Source organism: Carya illinoinensis, chromosome 2 (assembly GCF_018687715.1).
Source record: "Carya illinoinensis cultivar Pawnee chromosome 2, C.illinoinensisPawnee_v1, whole genome shotgun sequence".
Lineage (NCBI taxonomy): Eukaryota > Viridiplantae > Streptophyta > Magnoliopsida > Fagales > Juglandaceae > Carya > Carya illinoinensis.
In genome coordinates this window covers 5,390,061-5,403,418 of record NC_056753.1, presented here as the reverse complement: position 1 = coordinate 5,403,418, position 13,358 = coordinate 5,390,061, and the positions used below count along the sequence as shown (strand labels likewise).

The following is a 13,358-nucleotide window of genomic DNA, read 5'->3' as shown; positions in this document are numbered from 1 at the left end:
CTCTCTCTCCCTTAGTGGAGAAGATAAAAGAAAATTTTTAAATATAAGCTAAACACATCACTAACCATTTTTTTTTTTAAATTTTACTAAATATTTACTACATAAATAGATAATAAGTAGACGAACTCGATTAGTTTAAAAAGAATAAATTTTAAAAAAAAAATTAAAAAAATGTAATGTATAATATGTAATCTTATGAATAGTAAAGCTTATTATAAATGAAAAAATATAATTACAAACACAACTGTATACTAATATGTGTATCAATCTATTGTGATTAGATAAAAAGTAAATTAATAAAAAACAATGCTAATTTAAAATTTAAATATGAAGTAATCAATATTAATACGCAGATTAATACGCGACTTTGCTTGTATGTAGCAAAACTCATTATAAATTAAGTCCTTCTAATTGACGGGAATGTGTCAATCTTTGATTGGCTTACATGACATTTTTATTCCTCGTGTCAATCGTTAAAAAAAACTTACGTGATACTTTGTCTTCTTGACGTTACACCACTAAGTGTGTTATTTTGGGTTGATTTTAGTAAATTAAGAGCATATATTGAAGCATATTAGGAGATTAAAGTCCATGTTGTAACTTTTTATAAAGATTCTCTTTTTAAGTGAACCAGTTTATCCTCTGGATAGGGCTTACATGGTAGTTGGAACAAAGACACAAATTTAGCTTCACGTCACATTATAGTTAATAGTTCAAAAGCATAAAATGTAGTCTATACTACTATTTAATAAGGCTATTATGGACCTAACCAATTTTGATCAAGTTATCTATCCAAATCAATGTTTTGAGTACCGTACCAAATATCATATTGGTCAAGATATTGGAAAGAAATATTTCAGTACCGATACCGTTTTGGAATAGTCGATATATAAATAAATTATATATATTAATTATATTCCAAAATAATAATCTATATATGAATAAATACATATATATAAATTATAAATAGTCTAGTCTGAAATATCAATCGGTATCTAGACCAGTACGAAACAGGTACAATTTCTGTACCGGATCAGTGACTGGTACGGTACGAAATTTAAAACACTGATCCAAAGCTCTATACACCACCCATTTCACTTCGAAATGGATAGATCCTTATCCTCATTTTATGAACCATCTCATAAAGCACTCAGCCTGCCTTTGCATTGTAAACTACATATTTCAAAGTGTGGTGTTTCAAGATTTCAATTAATTTGGAGATTAATGTATGGTGGACTTTGTGACCATTAAGATATAACGTAAGCAATCAAAAATCACTTGATAGAAATGCCTCATGCATGCGCGTCTAGCGAGAAACCTGGACTGCTCACACGTGTCAAGTGAGACATTTCTCTTGATTGGGAGTCTTACGTTTATCTAGCAATAGTCAAGTTCCACCTCTTGCTTGATTGCGCATTCCACCGGCTGTCTAGCAAGATCTCTATGTAAGCTTTGGTCAATCCTGCGTCTCTTCAATAATTTTTACATTAACACATCCAATTTGCTTTCCTATTTCTTTTGCATTGAGGCATTGGCTTATTTATCACATAAAAAATGAGTGTTTCGAAGGTTTTAAAGTATTGTGAATCATTCAAATTAAATTGAAATATTTTAGTTATAAATAGATTTCTTAATAATAAATTTACAAATTAATATAATTTAATATAATACATTAGATTATAAAATTATTTTTATTATAAAATAAATATAATAAATCACATAAAATTATATTAATTTATAAATTTATTTTTATGAAATTCTTCTGTAAAACTTCACTTGATGGTTTACTTCTTTAATTTGAGAAGCTTGATACAATTATACTATGTTGACAACTTTGATTTTTCTTCTCAAATTTTTCAACTTTGGTAGGCTAATGAACACTACAAAAGTGAGAGTGCCTTTTATTTATAATTTTTGTCCACGTAGCATTCATCTCTGTTGGAATAAAAACGCACAATAAAAAGCCATCACAAAAAGTAAGTAGTCCGAAGAGTCGTCTCAAGACGTCCTTTGTTATGACATCATCGCTTACGCAAAAGCTTTTGGTTCATATCGAATTCTAAGTTGGTTTTCCAAACTATCCCTCAACTTCACCAAATTTAGCGTTCTCCCTTTTGTGATGATGGGTATAAGCTTATGGTGTTCAAATATATAGATATAATCATTTTCATGACGTATGTTTTGCATGTATTTTCACAAATGGAATCATCAAAAATTCCCAAATCTACCATCCCTGGTCTAATTACAGCATAACTCAGAGAATGAATATTTACAAAACTGGTCAGGGGAGGGCTTTCAAATTGCCTAGCTAATGGTTCATATTTAAATAGACTAAAATATAGGGATGTATAGACAAATAGAGCAAAGTATAGGAATATTAACCAAATCCCAAAAGAAAAATCCTTTATAAGAAGCTATAGCTCAGCCACAGGCTGCAGAAGTTGAAAAATCAACAGACGATGGCAGAAGTGAAGCTCTTTAGAACATGGTCAAGTACATTTGCTTTAAGGATAGTGTGGGCATTAGAAGTGAAGGGCATTGAATATGATATGATATATGAAGATCTATCCAACAAGAGCTCCATGCTTCTCCAATATAATCCTGTCTACAAGAAGGTTCCAGTGCTGCTGCATAAGGGAAAACCCATCTCAGAGTCCTTTGTTATTCTTGAATACATCGAGGAGACATGGACGTCCAAGACTCCCTCCTTGCTGCCTGGAGATCCTTATCAACGGGCCATGGCGCGCTTTTGGGCAAAATTTGGAGATGACAAGGTAAAATACTCACTCAATGTTTATCATGATAGCTCGTGATACCTGTGATTGGAGGGTGAAAAATATGTCTTCCACCTGAATTCAACCTCAATGTTTGCCTCATGCATGCCTGTATTGTCTTTCATTGTAGATTCTGCCATTGATATGGGAAGCCTTTATCAAGCAAGGGAAGGACCAAGAGGAAGCACTGATTGCAGCCCATGAAAACTTGAAATATTTAGAAGTAGAGCTAAGGGGAAAGAAATTCCTGGGTGGAGAGACAGTAGGATTTGCAGATCTAACATTTGGTTGGCTTGCTAATCTGGTTAGTGTATTTGAGGAGGTAGCAGGTGTGACATTGATAGATCATGAGAAGTTTCCATTGTTACTGACATGGATGAAGAATTTCATGGATGCTCCAAAAATCAGAGAAACCTGGCCTCCCCGTGACAAACTGATTAACAAATACAGGGCTCTTCGTGAAACCCTAATTGCAAAGGAACCCAAGTAAAACTGTTTGCAAGTTCTCCTCCTCTTGAGTCTTGAGTCTTGACCTTCAATTCCAAAATGACTGTATGCATAACAATCAAAGATGAGTTGCATCAGAGATTATGTGCCTACGTATTTGCAATTCCACTGTAGTGATTAGTTACTTTACAAGGTTTGCATTTCTTTTAAACAAACAGCACTATAGGATACAAAAGGAGGATGGGGATACCACGACAAACACGCCAAAAACAATTGTTACAAATAAAAAGAAAGAATGAAAATAAGTCAAAAAATGGAGCTAACAAAAAAAAATTGAACAAATCTTACATGCTTAGTGTGAATATTATTTCTGGTGATTGGGACATTAAAATCTGGATGAAATGTTGAAACTCATTAAAAAGCATTCATGCATCATAAAGGGAAGAATTGAACTTTATAATCTCTCTTCTTTCTCTTCCTCTTCCTCTTCCTCTTCCTCAGTTATTTAACTTACTGTGAATCTTGAAAACTGAAGTGGGTAAACTACCTACACATCATTTTTACTCCTGGACGAACAAATAACTAGAAGGATTGATTAATAGTCCTACTAATTTGACATCAGGATGACCCAGTAATCAGCAAAACAGGATCTGTGATAGGGTCCTCGATCGAGATCCTAGACACCAAGCTGTCGCGCCCCTTCTTGCTCTTCAATGACCGATGTGGGCTGCCACTTGCTTGACCGTGATGGTTATGGGTGGTGTTGGCTGAGTTAGTATGGTTGATCAGTGGCCGATGGTGGGCGAGATTCTAGTGACTGGGCGTGCATGCATGCATGTGCAGTAGCTGAATCGTCAAAAACGGTTGTGAGTGGGATCAGGTGGTTAAGTGGCTGGCTGACCAAGTCAGGCACACGTGGCTCCTGCTGGTGGGCTGACCAAGTCAGGCACCAGGTGTCTCCTGATGGTGGCTGACCAAGTCAAACACAGGTGTCACTCGCTTGGGGGGCTGACCAAGTCTCACAGAGGTGTCTTCTGTTGATGAAGCACACGTGACTAAGGGTGGTTTAAGTAGGTTGGCTGAGTGGGTGATGGCCGAGCAGTTTAAGGGATGGTTGGTTACTCCCTACAAAGTAGGGGAGCGGTTGTGGCTAGACAGGTGGCAAAGGCTGGGCGTGTGGCTTGGCTGGTGGGTGGTAACTGTCAGCTTGTCCCTGACCTTACTCCAGATTCGACCAGGGTGGCCTGGTGCAGACCAGATGCCCTTCAATGGCAACTCGTGGCTGCCTTAAGCGATGCCCCACTCGAACGGTTCAAAATAATCAGCAAGCAAATGCGAATGTGATGCAATAGACACAATTCAAAATGCTGAAATACTTCAACAATGCATTAATCAAAGGAAAACAATGAAATCAACAGGTTACCCTGATTCACGAATTGCACAAGGTGAGCCTTCTCCTTTAAGATTCACGGATTGCACCCAATGGAGCCTAAGTGACAAAGCACCAATGTGTCTATGGGAGCTTACAAGCCAAATTCCTCCAAAATGTTCAAAGATAAAACTAAGTGATAGCCTATTGCTTCACATATACTAGAAAGCAATTAAAACGATTACAAAGGGAAAATGGTTATGGGCCCACGCCTCCTGGTTAAGGCCTCATGCTGTCAGTGGCCTATGGGTGGCCAGGATGACTCACAGCATAGGCTTCATGCTTGCACGTGTGGGTCTTCAGGTTGGCCTGCCGGGCTAGCCTTGGCTGGTCCCTGGTCCTTGCATGTGTGGCCCAGGTTGTGTGGGCTGGGCGCCATTGGTGAGTCGTTGGGTTGGACCGTGGTTTGCTTAAACATGGCAGGCTGTTGCATGGCCCAGGCTAGTGGGGCCTGGGCGTTGGTCTGCATGGCCCAGGCTATGGTGCCTGGGCGTTGGTCAGCAAGACCCTGGCCAAAGCCAGGGTGTTGATCAGCATGGCCCTGGTCAAGACCAAGGCGTTGAGCAGCAAGGCCCTGGTCAAGACCAGGGCGTTGAGCGGCATGCCAGCATCCGTGGGCCTGCTGGGCAGCCGCACCATCAATTCTAAGGTGGGTGTGCAAGCGTGCGCTGCACAGGTGCCTAGGCCATGCATGGGCCTTGTGCCTATGCACGACCCATGCATGCACGCGGTGTGTGCGCATAGCCCATGCGTGCCCACTGGCAGCGCACTAGGCGTGCGTGCAGTCTAGCCGTGCACTGAGTATGGTGTGACAACCTCGCTTGCATGTGCGCGCCAACTGTTCGCTGCCTGATGGAGGGTGACCGTGGTCTAGCATTCATCAAGGGCTCAGTCTGTGGGCACTCAAGCGACGCCAACAGTGCTGCTGGCGTGCCGTCTTGGCATGGGCAGGTGCTGGTCAAGGCATGGCCCGTGGCCTCCTGCCTTGGGGTTTTGACATTCCTCCTCCCTTTTAGCATATCCTTGCCCTCAAGGATCAATTGGGGATACTTCTTCTCCAGCCCATCATAGTCCTCCCAAGTTATCTCGTCCCTTGATAATCCTTCCCACAGGATCAAGGCTTGCCACACCCTTGGTCTCCCTCGGCCCCTTCGATGTAGCCTATATCCGAGCACTTCCTTTGGCTTCATAAGGATCCTTCCCTCTTGATCCACTGTGGGTAACTCCTCCCCAATGAGACTCAGATCTCCAACCTTCTTCTTGAGTAAGGAAACATGGAATACCGGGTCCAATTGTAAAGTTGGTGGAAGCTGAAGCTTGTATGCAACACTGCCCAGTTTCTCCAACACTCTATAAGGCCCATAGAACTTCTGGTTCAGCTTTGCACTAGCAGTTTTCCTCATGGTCTTCTGCCTGAATTGCCTAAGCTTCAAGTAGACATAGTCGCCTACTTTGAAGGACACAGCACGTCGTCCCTGATCATGATACTTCTTCATTCGAGTTTGGGCCTTCTTGAGCTCTCTTTTAACTTTGGCCAGTCCCTCGTCCCTATCAATCAGCTCCTGCTCTACTTCATTATTATTGGCTAAGCCCTTTTCATAGCTGACCAAGAGTTGTGGTGGTCTGCCATATACGACTTCAAAAGGGTTTTTCTCAATAGAAGAGTGATAAGGTGTTATAGTAAAATTCTACCCATGGAAGGTAATCTGCCCATCTCCTTTGCTCTTCATGACAGAAGCACCTCAAATATTATTCCAAAGCCCTATTGACCACCTCAGATTGGCCATCCGTTTGTGAGTGATAGGAGGAACTCGTCTTAAGCTTGATGCCTTGTAATTCAAATAGCTGCCTCTAAAATAAACTCATAAAGACCCTGTCCCGATCTGATACTATGGTCCTTGGAAACCCATGCAGCTTAGTAATGTTGTTGACAAAGGCTTTAGCCACTGACTTGGCTGTATAAGGGTGATATAGAGGGATAAAGTGGGCATACTTGCTTAGCCGGTCTACTACCACCAGAATCACTTCATGCCCTGCACTAATGGGTAGTCCCTCTATGAAATCCATAGCCAAGTCCTCCCAAATTCTGTTTGGAATTGGCAATAGTTGGAGAAGTCCCGCTTCTGGCCTAGTGTCATACTTGGCCTTTTGACAGATGTCACAGCTGGCCACAAGTCTCTTGATATCACCCTTGATTCCTTTCCAATGGAAGAAATGCTTCAATCGGATGTATGTTCTCAACCATCCAGAATGACCACCTTCCTTGGTGTTATGGAAATGATCTAGGATCTCCTTCCTGAGATTAGGAACGTTCAGCACATAAACATAGCTCTTGTAGAAGATCAGATCATCTCTCACTTTGTAGTTTACAACCCCTTGCCCTTGGGCATCCAAGAGCTCAATGATCTCAAGTGCCCTTGCATCCAATCTGGTAGCCTCTCTGATCTTGTCCCATACTCGCCATTCTGCCCCGCTTAGTGCCAAGTTTGATGACTCCTCGTCATCTCCCACTACCTCAAGTAGTTGGCTGCCTTCCCTGCGGCTTAAGGCATCAGCCACCTTATTTTCCTTGCCCGGTTGATAGACTATGTCATATTCAAAGCCTAGCAACTTGACAAGGAACTTCTGTTGTTCCGGGGTGACAATTTTCTGCTGCAATAGATGCCTTAAGGCCTGCTGGTCTGTGATGATGGTAAACTTGCACCCCAAGAGGTATGGGCGCCACACCTTGATAGCATGCACCACTGCCAATAACTCTCGGGCATAGGTACTCCATGCTTTCTTCATAGGCCCGAGTGCCTTGGAAATGAAGGCCAAAGGCCTTCAGTCTTGGACCAACACAACCCCGATGCCTTCGCCGCTTGCATCTGTATAAACTTCAAACGGTCTCTCAAAATTGAGAAGTGCCAACACAGGTGTCTTGGTCATGATTCGCTTCAGTTCTTCAAAGGCTTCCCTAGCCTCGGTTGTCCACTTGAAACTGTCCTTCTTGAGCATTGCTGTGAGTGGCTTGGCTATGAGCCCATAGCCTTTGACAAACCTCCTGTAATAACCCATGAGCCCCAGAAATCCTCTCAAGGCTGAGATGTCCTTGGGTAGAGGCCAATCCACCATGGCCTCTATCTTTCTGTGATCAACTTTGACACCATCTCCTGAGATAAAGTGGCCTAAGTACTCCAACTCCTTCTCCATGAAGGCACACTTGGTGGCTTTGATAAATAAATGATGCTCCTCCAAAATTGTTAGCACCTTCTCCAAGTGTTGCTTATGCTCTTCGATGGTCTTAGAATAGACTAAAATATCATCGAAGAAGACAAACACAAACTTTCGAAGTAGTAGCTTGAAGATGCTATTCATTGCAGCCTAAAACGTTGATGGAGCATTGCACAAACCGAAAGGCATCACTAGGTATTCATAATGGCCTGAGTGAGTCCTAAAGGCTATCTTATAGATGTCTTCCTCATTCATTCGAATCTGATGGTAGTCGGCCCTTAGATCTAACTTTGAGAACACTGTAGCCCCATGTAGCTCATCTAACATCTCATCGATAGTGCGGATTGGAAATCTGTTCTTGACCGTGGCTTCATTCAAGGCCCTATAGTCCGTACAGAACCTCCATGTGCCATCCTTCTTCCTCACCAACAACACCGGTGAAGAAAAGGAACTGGTACTAGGGCGGATTAGGCCACTCTTCAGCATCTCATCCACCTGCCGTTCAATCTCTCCCTTCTGAAAGTGGGCGTATCTATAGGGTGGCACGTTGATCAGCTTGGTTTCATCCACTAGTCGAATTCTGTGATCAAACTCTCTAGGAGGTGGAAGTGCAGTGAGCACCTCGAGTACCCTCCTGTGAGCTGCTAAAACAGGCTTGACTTCCTCAGGCAGTAGCTCTAAATCATCATGGGTGCCCTTCTGACCCTTGTTCTCGACTTGTCTCACTACATCCTTTTTGGCCACCACGATGGCGAAGCAATGTGCCCCGCCTTTGCAAAGCTTTTCAAACATAATGGCTTCGCATAACTTGATCTCCTTACTGGCAATGGCTGTCCACAGTCGCTTCTTGGAGCCAAGTTTAAACTCCATGGTCATGTTGTGATAGTCATGGACGACCCTGCCAAGGCTCTTCAGCCAAGCATTCCCCAAGACTAAGTCAAGGCCGACCAAGGGCAGCACATGCAAGTCTGCCATAATACGGACCCCCTAAACATTCATCTTCACTTTACGGATGAGGGCCACACATTGCAGCTTTTCTCCACTTGCCACCTTTACTTCAAATGGGGGAATAGGGCTCGGCTTAAGTCCAACCTTGCCCACAATGCTGGAATTAATGAAGTTATGTGTGGAGCCGCTATCCACTAGCAAAGTCACTTCATGCTTGCCCACCCATGCCATCAACCTCATGGACGTGGGTTTAGAAATGCCAGCCATGGCATTCAATGATAGCTCAGCCTCCTCTGGTGTGCCACCAGATTCAGTTTCCTCGGTTTCCTCCTCTTGGCTGGGTTCCTCTTGGCTGCTTTCAGACTCATCATCACTTGACTTGTCCTCAAACATAAATAAGGTCTGAGCTGCCTTGCACTTGTGACCGGGGCCCCATTTGTCTCCGCACTTAAAACACAGCCCCTTCTTGATGCGCTCTTGCACCTCTTCACTGGATAGGTTCTTGATCTTCGGTCTCGGTTTGTAGGTGGTGGCTGATGTGTCTCTTCCCTTCCAAGAGATCTTGGTTTGCACAGTCTTGAAAGACTTGCTCCCCATGTCTTTGGTTGGGCGCCGCTCACTAGAATGACTCTCCTCAAGAATTTCAGCCATATTCATTACCTCGGGTAGCCTTGTGGGCTGTCTAAGTTTGATTTCTTTGGCAAGCCAAGATCTCAAACCATCAATGAATGTGCCTATCAAGGCTTCTTCCAACCAACCCCTAACCATGATCTGTAGCTACCTGAACTCCTCTATATAGTGCTGGACCTTGCCCTCTTGCCTTAGCTTGGCCAGCTGCCCATGGTGATTGACAACTGGTGATGGCCCAAACTGATTGAGGAGCTCCTTCTCAAAGGCTGTCCAACCCAGCCTCATATAATCCTTGTCGTACTGGTCCCTTATCCAACGCCACCATTTTCTAGCCTTGCCTTCAAGGTAAAAGTAGGCTATGGACACCCTCTCATGGCATGGGATGTCATATGTCAGAAAGTAGTGATGGACCTTGTCCAACCACTCATAGGGGTCACCACTGCTATATTTGGGAAGTCGACCTTAGGGCGCCTGGGTCCCCAATCCTGATGCCGGTTTCCTCTTCTATCTTCATAGTCGTCCCTCTCAAATTGTGGCCCATGGTAGCCACGCCATGCTGTCTTCTCCATGGCCCGGGTTGTTCATGTTGGTAAGGCTCCTCGTAGCCTTGCTCGTGCTCAAATTCCTAGTGCTCATGGTGAACACTAGGGCTCCTAGCCCGATAGCCAACCAACGGCTCCTCTCTCTCAAAGGCAGCATTCGGAATCCACCTCTCTTAGTAACCTTGACGGTTCTCTACACGGCCACCATGCCTCAAACCTTGCCTTGGTGACGCATGCATGGACTCGGTTACACTGGCTTCCAGTCCAGCAGCATAGGCCTTGCCCCCATGAGGTGGTGTCCCAGGACAGTTCTCAGCTAGTCTCCTCTCTAGCCGCTCTAATGTGGTGTTCGTCTCTCTCCTTATGTTCTCCATGGCCCTCTGGTTATCCTTGTTAGAGGTTTCCATGGCTACATGCAGCTCGGCTAAGTTGTTGGTGACACCATCAAGAATTGAAGTAATCTTGTTGGTGTGATTCTCTAGAACTTCTAGTCGGACTCTATTAGAAATGCCCGTGGGCTCCTCTACAGACTGCTTCTCTTGCATGTTGATTCACACTTCTACTATATCATGGCTGAGTGGCTTGCAAACTGACCCTCACAGATGGTTTAGGCTTGCAAACTGTTGGTAAAAAGGGGTGAAAAACTGGCTGATGGTGGAGGCTCGTGGTTCCAACCGTGGGTCCTTCACCTTCGAGGGTGACCGACCCCAACCACAAACTGAGTCCGACCTTGGGTTGCTCACGTTCTAGCGTGGCAACCACTCCAAACCTATCTACTCCTTCCTCTACCACAACCCCCAAACTTCACAATGCAATAATAACAATAGAAAGAAAAATTGCAACAACATCAGGATCCTCCGTGGATCCCCCAACCAAACTCACAAAGACAAGTGATGGGTTGCCTACCTCAATAGAGAAGTGAGAACCTCTCTTGAACCTTCAAGCACGTGGCTGCTCTCAATGAAAGCACCAAATTGGTGATAGGGTCCTCGGTCGAGATCCTAGACACCAAGCTATCGCGCCCTTCTTGCTCCTCAATGACCGATGTGAGCTGCCACTTGCTTGACCGTGATGGTTATGGGTGGTGTTGGCTGAGTTCGTATGGTTGATCAGTGGCTGATGGTGGGCGAGATTCTAGTGACTGGGCGTGCATGCACGAATGTGCAGTAGCTGAATCGTCAAAAACGGTTGTGAGTGGGATCAGGTGGTTAAGTGGCTGGCTGACCAAGTCAGGCACACGTGGCTCCTGCTGGTGGGCTGACCAAGTCAGGCACCAGGTGTCTCCTGATGGTGGCTGACCAAGTCAAGCACAGGTGTCACTCACTTGGGGGGCTGACCAAGTCTCACAGAGGTGTCTTCTGTTGATGAAGCACACGTGGCTAAGAGTGGTTTAAGTGGGTTGGTTGAGTGGGTGATGGCCGAGCGGTTTAAGGGATAGTTGGTTACTCCCTACAAAGTAGGGAAGCGGTTGTGGCTAGACAGGTGGCAAGGGCTGGGCGTGTGGCTTGGCTGGTGGGTGGTAACTGTCAGCTTGTCCCTGACCTTGCTCCAGATTCGACCAGGGTGGCCTGGTGCAGACCAGATGCCCTTCAATGGCAACTCGTGGCTGCCTTAAGCGATGCCCCACTTGAACGGTTCAAAATAATCAGCAAGCAAATGCGAATGTGATGCAATAGACACAATCCAAAATGCTGAAATACCTCAACAATGCATTAATCAAAGGAAAATAATGAAATCAACAGGTTACCCTGATTCACGAATTGCACAGGGTGAGCCTTCTCTTTTGGGATTCACGGATTGCACCCAATGGAGCTTAAGTGATAAAGCACCAATGTGTCTATGGGGGCTTACAAGCCAAATTCCTCCAAAATGTTCAAAGATAAAACTAACTGATAGCCTATTGCCTCACTTATACTAGAAAGCAATTAAAATGATTACAAAGGGAAAATGGTTCTGGGCCCACCCCTCCTGGTTAAGGCTTCATGCTGTCAGTGGCCCATGGGTGGCCAGGATGACTCACAGCATAGGCTTCATGCTTGCACGCGTGGGTCTTCAGGTTGGCCTGCCGGGCTAGCCTTGGCTGGTCCCTGGTCCTTGCATGTGTGGCCCAGGTTGTGTAGGCTGGGCGCCATTGGTGAGTCGCTGGGTTGGACCGTGGTTGGTTTAAGCATGGCAGGCTGTTGCATGGCCCAGGCTAGTGGGGCCTGGGCGTTGGTCTGCATGGCCCAGGCTGTGGTGCCTGGGCGTTGGTCAGCAAGACCCTGGCCAAAGCCAGGGTGTTGATCAGCATGGCCCTGGTTAAGACCAAGCCATTGAGCAGCAAGGCCCTGGCCAAGGCCAGGATGTTGATCAGCATGGCCCTGGTCAAGACCAGGGCATTGAGCGGCATGCCAGCATGCGTGGGCCTACTGGGCAGCCGCACCGTCAATTCCGCGTAGGTGCCTAGGCCATGCATGGGCCTTGTGCCTATGCACGGGGTGTGTGCGCATAGCCCATGCGTGCCCGCTGCACACGCGCACTAGGAATGCATGCAGTCTAGCCGTACGCTGAGTGTGGTGTGACAACCTCGCTTGCGTGCGCGCGCCGACTGTTCGCTGCCTGATGGAGGGTGACCGTGGTCTAGCATTCACCAAGGGCTCGGTTTGTAGGCAATCAGGCGACGCCAACAGTGCTGCTGGCGTGTTGTCCTGGCATGGGCTGGTGCTGGTCAAGGCATGGCCCGTGGCCTCCTGCCTTGGGGTTTTGACAATCTGGTAACTGGTCTGTTTGGATGTTCCCAGTCTCATAGTTGCCGGCCAATCTTGTGAAACAACAGCTCTCTACCCAACCAACTACTGTAAAATTTGCAAACCCAATGCAACGTTCCCACAGACAAGTGGACTACAAACGGAAATGTTCAAAGGGGTAAAATGGAAAAGAAGAGTTACTGACCTAGTCATTCACAAACAGTTTTTAGTTTTTATGACACATCCCAGTAGAAAATAATAGAAGAAAGAAAATATGGAAAATGTAAAGAATATGAACATTCCACAACATAGCACCTTCTCTTCATTCCTTGTAACTGAATCGATGGGTGCAAGAGATGCTGCGGATATTATCAACAAAATATGGTACAGATCAGAAGGAATGCCTTTGGGAGTACTCTCAATGGATCAGTAGATCCCCTTCCCTTCCAAAGCTGGATGCATGTCCCCATTGAGCAAATAAAGTTGATAAATTATTGGAACACCCTTTGCATTCCTCTTCAATTAACACTTACATAAATAAGGATGGACAATAAAATTTCGTCAGCTAATCTTTTTCCTCTTAAATGCAGAATGTGTGGTTTCTTTGTAAGAATCCAATTTGTCAATCTTTGAAATACAATCTTTCATT

At 45.0% G+C, this 13,358-nt stretch overlaps 2 protein-coding genes across 2 annotated transcripts; one reads left to right on the top strand and one right to left on the bottom strand.

Moving 5' to 3' along the window:
- Positions 1 to 2,420: 2,420 nt before the first annotated feature.
- Positions 2,421 to 3,410, top strand: LOC122298744 (probable glutathione S-transferase). Its single transcript, XM_043108606.1, has 2 exons — positions 2,421 to 2,774; positions 2,905 to 3,410. The coding sequence occupies exons 1-2, from the start codon at positions 2,460 to 2,462 to the stop codon at positions 3,262 to 3,264; spliced, it is 675 nt and encodes a 224-aa protein (XP_042964540.1). The 5' UTR covers positions 2,421 to 2,459; the 3' UTR covers positions 3,265 to 3,410.
- A 4,063-nt stretch (positions 3,411 to 7,473) lies between these two features.
- Positions 7,474 to 8,007, bottom strand: LOC122301637 (uncharacterized mitochondrial protein AtMg00860-like). Its single transcript, XM_043113036.1, has one exon. It carries the CDS (start codon positions 8,005 to 8,007, stop codon positions 7,474 to 7,476), a length of 534 nt encoding a protein of 177 aa, XP_042968970.1.
- Between the last annotated feature and the right edge of the window lie 5,351 nt (positions 8,008 to 13,358).